Raw genomic sequence first — 9,658 nt, forward strand, 5'->3', positions numbered from 1 at the left:
CTCGCCTGTTGTAGAAGTTCTTGCCCAGCCCCTTACCAACCTGGCACAAGTATTCTGCAAGAGCAGGAGCCTTTCTGAGTCTAGCCTGAGCCCTTTTCTCAAGGAGTAGGTTGGCCCTCAGATGTACTATGTGTTTGTAGTATGTTCCTGTCTGGGTAGAGCTTATGGACCAGGAAACATTGACCTTGGGTTTTCCGTGCAGTCCCGGCCCAGTGTAGTGCAGTGTATCAGAACACACACCTAACCCCCACGATGGTTTCTGTTTCTTAGGCACTCGTGGCAGGCATGCGCAACCGTGAGAACAGTTCACCCTGCCAGGGAAATGGGGAACCTGCCACCAGGGGCCGGGGTGGGAGCTGTGTGTGGCCTGCAGAAGAGGAGCCTTCCACCGAGGCCACCGCTCCTTCCTACAAGAAGCCCCTGTACGGCATCTCCCACAAGATCATGGAGAAGAAGAACCCTCCCTCGGGAGACCTGCTCAGCCCCTACGAGCTCTTTGAGAAGGCAAACTCTAGTAACAGCCCCTCCCCTCTGCGCCTGCTCAACGAGTCTCAGAAGCGGGAGTGTGGTGTCGGGGCTGCCACCGATGGGGACTCCAGTATCTACTTCTTGATCCAGAAGATGTTCTATACGCTCAACACGCTCACGTCCAACATGTCCCAGCTTCACAGCAAGATGGACCTGCTCTCCCTCGAGGTAGGCCGCATCAAGAAGCAGGTGAGCTCTTCAGAGCTGGTGGCCAAGTTCCAGCCTCCCCCCGAGTACCAGCTCACGGCAGCGGAGCTCAAACAGATCGCCGAGCAGAGTCTGTCCTGCGGCGACCTGGCCTGCCGACTGCTTGTGCAGCTCTTCCCCGAGCTCTTCAGCGACGTGGATTTCTCCCGCGGCTGCAGCGCCTGTGGCTTCGCCGCCAAGCGGAAGTTAGAGTCACTGCACCTCCAGCTCATCCGCAACTACGTGGAGGTCTACTACCCCTCTGTGAAGGACTCGGCTGTGTGGCAGGCCGAGTGCTTACCACAGCTGAATGACTTCTTCAGCCGCTTCTGGGCCCAGCGGGAAATGGAAGACAGCCAGCCCGGTGGCCAGGTCACCAACTTCTTCGAAGCCGACCAAGTGGATGCCGGCCACTTCCTGGACAACAAGGACCAAGAGGAAGCTCTGTCTCTGGACCGAAGCAGCACCATCGCCTCGGACCATGTGGTAGACACACAGGACCTCACCGAGTTCCTAGATGAAGCCTCCTCTCCGGGCGAGTTCGCTGTGTTCTTGCTGCACCGCCTCTTCCCGGAACTGTTCGACCACCGGAAGCTGGGAGAGCAGTACAGCTGCTACGGTGATGGCGGCAAGCAGGAGCTGGATCCCCAGAGGCTGCAGATCATCCGCAACTACACAGAGATCTACTTTCCTGATATGCAAGAGGAGGAAGCTTGGCTGCAGCAGTGTGCCCAGCGCATCAACGATGAGCTGGAGGGCCTGGGTCTGGAGGGAGGCAGCGAGGGCGAGGCCCCGAGGGACGACTGCTACGACTCCTCTAGCCTGCCGGACGACATCTCTGTGGTCAAGGTAGAGGACAGCTTCGAAGGCGAGCGGCCGGGCCGGCGCTCCAAGAAGATCTGGCTGGTGCCCATTGACTTCGACAAGCTAGAGATTCCGCAGCCTGACTTCGAGATGCCCGGTTCGGACTGCCTTCTGAGCAAGGAGCAGCTTCGCAGCATCTACGAGAGCAGCCTGTCCATTGGCAACTTCGCCTCCCGCCTGCTGGTGCACCTCTTCCCCGAGCTCTTCACGCACGAGAACCTGCGCAAGCAGTACAACTGCAGCGGCTCCCTGGGCAAGAAGCAGCTGGATCCCGCCCGCATCAGGCTGATCCGCCACTACGTGCAGCTCCTCTACCCCAGAGCCAAGAACGACCGCGTGTGGACCCTGGAGTTTGTGGGCAAGCTGGACGAGCGCTGTCGGCGCAGGGACACGGAGCAGCGCCGCTCCTACCAGCAACAACGCAAGGTCCATGTGCCTGGCCCCGAGTGCCGGGACCTAGCAAGTTATGCAATCAACCCCGAGAGGTTCCGTGAGGAGTTTGAGGGGCCCCCGCTGCCTCCTGAAAGGAGCAGCAAAGACTTTTGCAAAATACCCCTGGACGAGCTGGTGGTCCCCTCACCCGACTTTCCGGTGCCTTCCCCTTACCTGCTCTCAGACAAGGAGGTACGCGAGATCGTGCAGCAGAGCCTGTCCGTGGGCAACTTCGCTGCCCGGCTCCTGGTCAGACTCTTCCCGGAACTCTTCACAGCCGAGAACCTCCGACTGCAGTACAACCACTCCGGGGCTTGTAACAAGAAGCAGCTGGACCCCACGAGGCTGAGGCTCATCCGCCATTACGTGGAAGCTGTCTACCCCGTGGAGAAGATGGAGGAGGTGTGGCACTATGAATGTATACCTAGCATTGATGAGCGGTGTCGCCGCCCCAACAGGAAAAAGTGCGACATCCTCAAGAAAGCCAAGAAAGTGGAGAAATGACAGGGTTGGGGCTGCCCAGGGACTTGGGTCACCACAGGCTGAGCAATGGGTGCCCTTGGGACTGAGCCTCGCTCTGGAGCCCGCGCACGGTATCCACAGACAGGCACCTTATGCCAGTGGGGAGTGGGTTCCTACATTTGCACACGTAAACACCTACCCAGCCGCAAGAAAGAAGCCTTGAATTTGGTCTTTTTGTATCCATGACTTTGTTCTGTGTTCCCTGGTGGCACAGCGGGAGTTTGGGAAGGGGGGTTAGCCAAGCTGTGAAATCAGAGAATTGGTAGGGCAGGGTCCCTTCACAGGGCTGGGGTGCCCTCCCTAACCCTTACGATTCAAAATTCAAATTTAGACTAGATGTGGTAGCCCACATCTCTAGGCGGAGCCCATCCAGGGCTAAATAATGATACCCTGTCCAAAAAACAAATGACACAAACACAGCAACTTGTCTCTCTCCCCATCTTTTACATCTTCTATTTTTTTTTTTTAAACTAAAATGAAATTTTGAAAGAATCATTAGGCTCTTTGGGAGCCATTTTATTTAGGAAAAAAAAAATCTTAAAATATTTGAGATGAGATGCCGTAAGATTTACTTCAGTTGCTGGGATTTTTAAAGATGATTTTAGATTTATGCTTTTTTTTTTTTTTTTTTTTTTTTTAAAGAAATGCCGTATTCAGGCATTGTGGGTAACTGGCTTCAGGTGGCATAGTGACTAGTTTTGCTAATCCTGTGTTTGGCATCTGGTTTTGGAAGAGTCCAGAGTCCCCTTAGGCTCGGCAGAAGGGATGGATCCTAAACAGTGTGTAGCCCCTTTCTTACTACGTGAGCCTCCCTTCTGCTGTGGCCCCTGAGAGGTTTCCTGTGACTCAGCCTGTCCGCCCCGCCCTGCCGTGTGGTGCTCACGTGTAGAAGCGAACACTGGAAGATGATATGAATGTAGATAGGTGGAGGCACGGGTCTTCACGGCCTTCGAGTGTCTCCCGCAGCCCCGTTCCCTCTCCACACAGACGGCGTGGACCTAGAGGACGCATTGGAACGCAATGCGTAGGGACGTTTCTGTGTGATTTATGGGTGAGCCTTGGGGCTCACCAAGAACTGTTTACTTTCCATGCATTTGTACAAAGTCCATGTCCCCAGACCTCAGTGTTAGCTCCCCCATGAGTAGCACGGTCTTGAACCTCTGAAGCCCAGGGCTGTTTGGCAGGTGTTGGAAGGACCCAAGCCACCTCAAATGGAGTACCCATAACCCTTCCCGGTCCCACCAGACCTCTTCCCTCAAACCTTGCAGGAAGTTCTGCCGTCCTACCCAGGCTCCCCCAGCATGGAGTACGTTCCCTGCTGGGGCCAGATGCCTGAGAAGGAAAGGAAACAGTGTTTCCCAAACTGAATGCATCTCATCCTTGACCTAGAACATTAATTGAGTTGCCCAGGGTAGTCATGAAACCCTTGGGGGACATTACAGATGTGATAACTTTAATGGCTTAATATTTTGCTACCTTAATATGCAGAAATGATAGGAATAATCTATGAATTTTCTCATAAAGATAAGAACTTTTAGTTCTAGTAGACAACATGGTATAATTTTGCATGTACCCAGTGGGCATTTAAAAAAAAATAACAGTTTTCAGTACTATAAAGCTTCTATTCATGTCATTTTCAGATTATTTATGCTATAACTGTAAACCTAAATTATTGACCTTGAGAAGTGCACAGACTTTGTGGCACTCTGTCACATGCCCACCCCTGCACACCTATCTCCTTATGAGTGAGGTGAGGGGCCCCACAAACGGGGCAACCTTCTTGTGCCCAGGAAGAAGGTAATGGGGCAGCCAGAAGACTCCCCTTCCCCCCTCACTTGGCCTCTCTCTAATGCCTTAGTCACACACATATATACACACACATGCGCACACACATGCACATACACACATACACCCATGCACACACAGGCACGCACGCATGCACACACACTGCCCCAAAGATGGCCGTGGCACTCTCTCACTGCTTCCCCTAGCTGGAGAGAATTCCATGGGATTTGTTCTGGTCTTGAGGATGCTAACCAAGAGGATTCCAAGCCATGTGAAAATCGTCCCACTCTCTAGAAAGTGGAGCGTGGCCCTGCCGCTCAGAAGCACGGTGGGTCACTGCGTTTTTTAGAAGTCCTGTCTACTCACAGGAGAGAAATGGCAGGCTCTAGGAACCGAGCGGGACTTTCCATAACCCAGAGCGTGTTAAATTCTGGGAACCCGTATTTTGGTTTCCTTAGTGCTTTAACCATGTAGGGCTCCTCTTCACCCCCACCCCCAGTCCCATCGTCCCTTTCAGTGAAAAGAGCTGGACACTCTGGGAGCTGTTTCCTGCCCCTGCTGGACTGTATGGTCCTCACTTCCCCATCCGTACAGGAAGCTCCAGTGGGCATTTTTTTTTCCATGAAGCAATATAATATAAAATACTTATTTTTTCAGAATTTAATGGGTCTCATAAAATCTTGTTGGCAATTGCTTTTCCTGTCCCCATCTAAATTCTCCGTGTTTTAGATTATTTTTGCCTTGTATCCAGAGGACTAGAGATTAGCCCCGACATTCTGATGTTCACTAAAATAGTATGTCACGGTAGGTGGTAGTGGTCTTGGTTTTCTCTGTTAGTAAGCTGTTAAAGAATGTCTGAAGATACTCTTGAATGTACAGTGTTCGAGTCCTGCTTTATTTAGTTCATGTGGCCGCGTCTGTCTGATGGCGAAACGTTTGTCAGGGAATCCATGTCTAGTGTTATTAGTGCTCAATGTCCTTCCCCTTCAGTGCTGAACCCCGAACCTTGCTCTCCTTTTAAGTTAGGGGGTGAGGGGTTCACATCAGCAGCAATCATCAACTGACCAATGGGATCTACTTAGTGGCGACTGGATTTGGCTTGATCACGCCACAGTGTGGGCCACTCGGGTTCTGGTAGAGATTGCCTCAGTTTCTACCATTCCCCCAGCCATTGCTTCTTACCTGATCCAGGGGGACCTGGAGACCCCCCCCCCCCGGTTGGAGGTCACTGGGTCATTCTGAAGTGGGGATGGGGTGAGGGCCCCGGGGCTGTCACTCACCGCTGTGGGCAGCCCTTGCCTCTTGTAGATCCAGCCTTAATGTCTGACATCCCAGGAAGCGCAGACCCTGCACAAAGTGGATATCAGAGTGACTACTGTGAGGAGTGATATAACAAGAATAGTTTTACCAAAGAGAACGAGATACCACGTCATGTCTGCCTGTTACACTGATCTGAGTGCACCCTTAGAAAACTGAATGTACCACAAACCCAGGACATTTTTTGGAACTTGTATGCTCTCTAGCAACTTTGTGTGAATTTTTATACAAGCACTGTTTTATTAATTATATAAAATATAAAAATAGAAAAACTGTGGTCTCTTTATCATTTCATTTCTTTAGGCCACTTAGAGTGTGTCTGTCCGCCTGTCTGTGTCCCTCCCTCCCAGTCCCTCGGGAGAATGTGCGTGTTTGGGGACTTCAGTGCCTGGATGCGGGGTGCAGCTCGCACGGTTTGGGCCACAGGCAAGTGGCAAATGCTTGTACACAGAACACAAGATGTGGCACTCCTCCATCGTCTCCTTCCTGGCCTGGTGCCAGCCCTGTCTGGACCAGCAGGACATCCCCTCCCTCTGACCCCAGTTGTCCCACTGTGTGTGGCTTGGGATGTAGTTTCTCAAAGCCAACCTGGTAACAAAAAGATTCCTGATTCCCCTCTGCTGGTTAAGAATCAGTAACCGTTTAAAAAACAGCATGTATCAGGCGGGGGGGCGGGAGGGAGATGTCCTGTTGATGTTGCACACCGGTCTCAAGGTGCCGAAGGGATAGCTCAGTGGTTAAGCGCACTGGCTTCTCTTCAGAGGACCCGGGTTCAATCCCAGTACCCATATGGCAACTTAACACCATCTGTGATTCCCCACAACCACACACTTCCTCCAACAAGGCCACACCTCCTAGTAGTGCCACTCCCTGGGCCAAGCACACACAAACCACCAAAAGGTTGTCTTGGCAGGTGGGAAGAGGATGGGACAGGTTCCATATACTTGTGTGTCATGATGGCTTGGGATTTTTTGGTTTTGGTTTGCTTTTATTTTTGAGACAGATTGGCCTGGAATGCACTAGATCAGTCTGGCTTCAAACTCAGATCCTCCTGACCAGGTACTGGGATTAGGATGTGCACCATTGGAACTGCAGAGATAGGTCAAAAGATAAGAGCTCTGGCTGCTCTTCCAGAAGACCCAGGTTCAATTCCCAGCACCGACATGGCAGCCCACAATTCTAGCTCCAGTTCCAGAGGATCCACCCAATATCCTCTTGTGACCTCTATGGACACACACGATAGGTAGATTGGATGGATGGATGGATGGATGGATGGATGGATGGATGGATGGATGGATGGATAGATGGATGGGTGGGTGGGTGGATGGGTGAGTGGGTGGATGGATGGGTGGGTGGTGGGTGGATGAATGATTTCTTTTTAAAGCTGTGCACCACTACCTTGCTGGTTTTATTGGGACAAGGTCTTACATATCTCATGCAGATACAACAGAGGCTAAACTTAAACTGACCCTCCTTCACCTCCATGGGCCCGGGACTACAAGCTCAATTTAAAATTTTAATTGGCTTAGTTTACATTTCTAGATTTGGAAATTTTGTTCCATAAAACAGGGTAAGAGGAAGCCGAGGTTTTGTGGTCAGGGAAAGGCTGAAGAAAACAGGGAAGACTGGGCACACTGAGAAGGAACTGGATTTGGTGGCTCTGACTATTATCTGAGCATTTGAGAAGCAAAGGCCAGATCCCTGCAGAGAGGCTAAGGCCCCAAGAGACAAGGAGGTGAGTGCAGTAAGGGCCCTTGCTGCCTCTAGAGGGGCTTCATCCACTCAGGAGGCCAGAGCTCCTGGGCCTGCTCTGTAGCTCTGACCAGCCCTGCCTCCATGGGTTACTAGTTGAACAGCCCATTTCAGCCTGGCAGGAAAGTCCTGAGAGTTAGCAGCACAGACCCTGACAGGTCTTGCCTGAAGCTGATTTGCAAGATGTGCGTGTTTATGACCAGATTGGACCTTGGCTGCTCCCTGTGCAGTAGGCAGCCAGGCCATTGCCACGTGTGGCGAAGCCAGGCCTGAGGCACAACCGCAGGACCCCCTGTTCCTCACAGGCAGCCATGATGTTGGTAGGCAGCTGTGAGATCAGACCAGGGCTTTGGCTTGTACTGTTTCTGCTGCAAGGCGGCGTCCATCCTTGGTTTCAACGAGCTGAAATCTGGCTGCTTGGGAAGAGGGAAGAGACAACGCACTCCAGTACGCAGAAGGCCGGTGGCCATGGTGGTAATACAGCGCTCAAAGTTGGCTTTTTGACCTCTGATTTCTCTGCTTCAGAATCGAGAACTAAGAGGTTTTCCCTAGGACAGGGTTCCTCTGTGTAGCCCTGGCTATCCTGGAACTCCTCTGCAGAGCAGGCTGGCCTTGAAGGCAGAGATTTGCCTGCCTCTGTCTCCTGAGTGGGAGATTAATGGTGTGAGTCACCACTACCTATCTCCCCCCACTCCCTAAATGTTGATATTGTATACTGTTTTTTTTTTTTTTTTTTTTCCGGAGCTGGGGACCGAACCCAGGGCCTTGCGCTCCCTAGGTAAGCGCTCTACCACTGAGCTAAATCCCCAGTCCCTGTATACTGTTTAATAGTCACTTTGAGGGGTTGGAGATTTAGCTCAGTGGTAGAGCGCTTGCCTAGCAAGCGCAAGGCCCTGGGTTTGGTCCTCAGCTCCGAGGGGAAAAAAAAAGTCACTTTGATTTCAGAAGCAAGTATGGCCTCTCTTTAGGAACAAGTGTTCGCTTTAGAAAAAATCTTGTTTGCCCTGGCTGCAATCTTACACTGTCTATCTTGGGGAATAGTCGGCGTTGGTGCAGGCCTGTCATCCCAGTACTTGGGAGGCCGAGGCCAGGGATCCTGAGTTAGAAAGTTAAAGGGGGTGGGGTGGAGGTGGGGTGCGGGGAGCTAGAAATTATACTGGCAGCAAATGAGAAAGCTGGCTAATGCCAGGGGCCTAGTAAGGCAATGAGTCTGCGAACACCCTGGAGTAGTGTTCACGGGAAGGCAGCCAACACAGCAAGAGTGTTACCTTTGGCAAGGGCAAGTGAGAGAAAGCTGGAGAAGTGTGGCAAGATGCACTTTGGGGCAATGGGTTAGACGGAGCTCCAGACACACCAGAGGAAAGAGCGAGCAGCGAGATGCATAACAGAGCTGCTATAAAAGTCCTTACAGTAAAACAGTGAAACAGTAAAACATAAAAACGCATTCACGCAAAATGATCCCATTTAACCCGAGTGAAATGATTGTCCGAATCGCAGAGGACGACGTGGAAACGTGTGCCGAAGTTGAGGGGGCAGGGAGCGGAGTGGGCGGGGAGGACTCAGAAGAACCGAGAGAGGGGACAGTGGGCCGAGGTGCTTCGTAAGGAAAACCTCTCACGGGCGGGCGTTGGTAAATGTTTAACAGTTGTTGCTCTGAGGGGGAATAACGAACCCTGATCTGCAGTGTTTGCTGATTTCCAAAAGCTACTCTGACTGATTGGAGCTAGCGAGCTAGCCATGGGACCCGAAAAGCAGTTCGGGAGCTGCTCCCGTCCCGCTCTCCTGGAAACACAATGTTCCAGTCGCTGCTCCCTGGAGACCACGCGGTCGGGATTTCGATTGCAAAGCGGACCTTCACAGAGCCAAGGTAAGGCAGAGTTCCTTTTCCTTGCTTGGAGTACACACCGTGCACCCTTTAGGTAAGTTCTTGAACATCCACCGAACTGAAATAAATGTTTTTTTAGTTTCTTGAAAAATAGGTATCCCAGCATGGGGGTGCACATCTTTAATCCCAATGTTGGGAGTCAGAAGTAGAAGGATCTTCGTGAGTTCAAGTCCGGCTTGGCCTACATACAAGCTCCTACCATGTGAGGTCTTGAATTCATGTAGGTCACCAGGCACCTTTCTGGCTGTGGAGAGTTAAAAGTTTTCAAATAGAGATAAACTTTTCTGGGTTCTCCAAACCAAAGTGGTGAAAAGCTTTGGGTTCTAGAAGCTTCACACCCAGACTCAGATCTCAGGAAGTGACGGAGGGCAAACAAGAGCCCATCGA

General features: G+C 51.7%; 1 protein-coding gene across 1 annotated transcript in view; it reads left to right on the forward strand.

Moving 5' to 3' along the window:
• Bend3 (BEN domain containing 3) overlaps positions 1 to 5,906 on the forward strand; it is a 36,676-nt gene extending 30,770 nt beyond the window's left edge. Inside the window, 1 exon segment of the mRNA NM_001447197.1 lies at positions 271 to 5,906. Within this exon segment, the coding sequence (NP_001434126.1) occupies positions 271 to 2,514 (2,244 nt within the window). The 3' untranslated portion in view covers positions 2,515 to 5,906.
• The last annotated feature ends 3,752 nt before the right edge of the window (positions 5,907 to 9,658 follow it).

The sequence above is a fragment of the Rattus norvegicus genome, chromosome 20 (genome assembly GCF_021556685.1).
Source record: "Rattus norvegicus strain SHRSP/BbbUtx chromosome 20, alternate assembly SHRSP_T2T, whole genome shotgun sequence".
In the NCBI taxonomy this organism is placed as follows: Eukaryota; Metazoa; Chordata; class Mammalia; order Rodentia; family Muridae; genus Rattus; species Rattus norvegicus.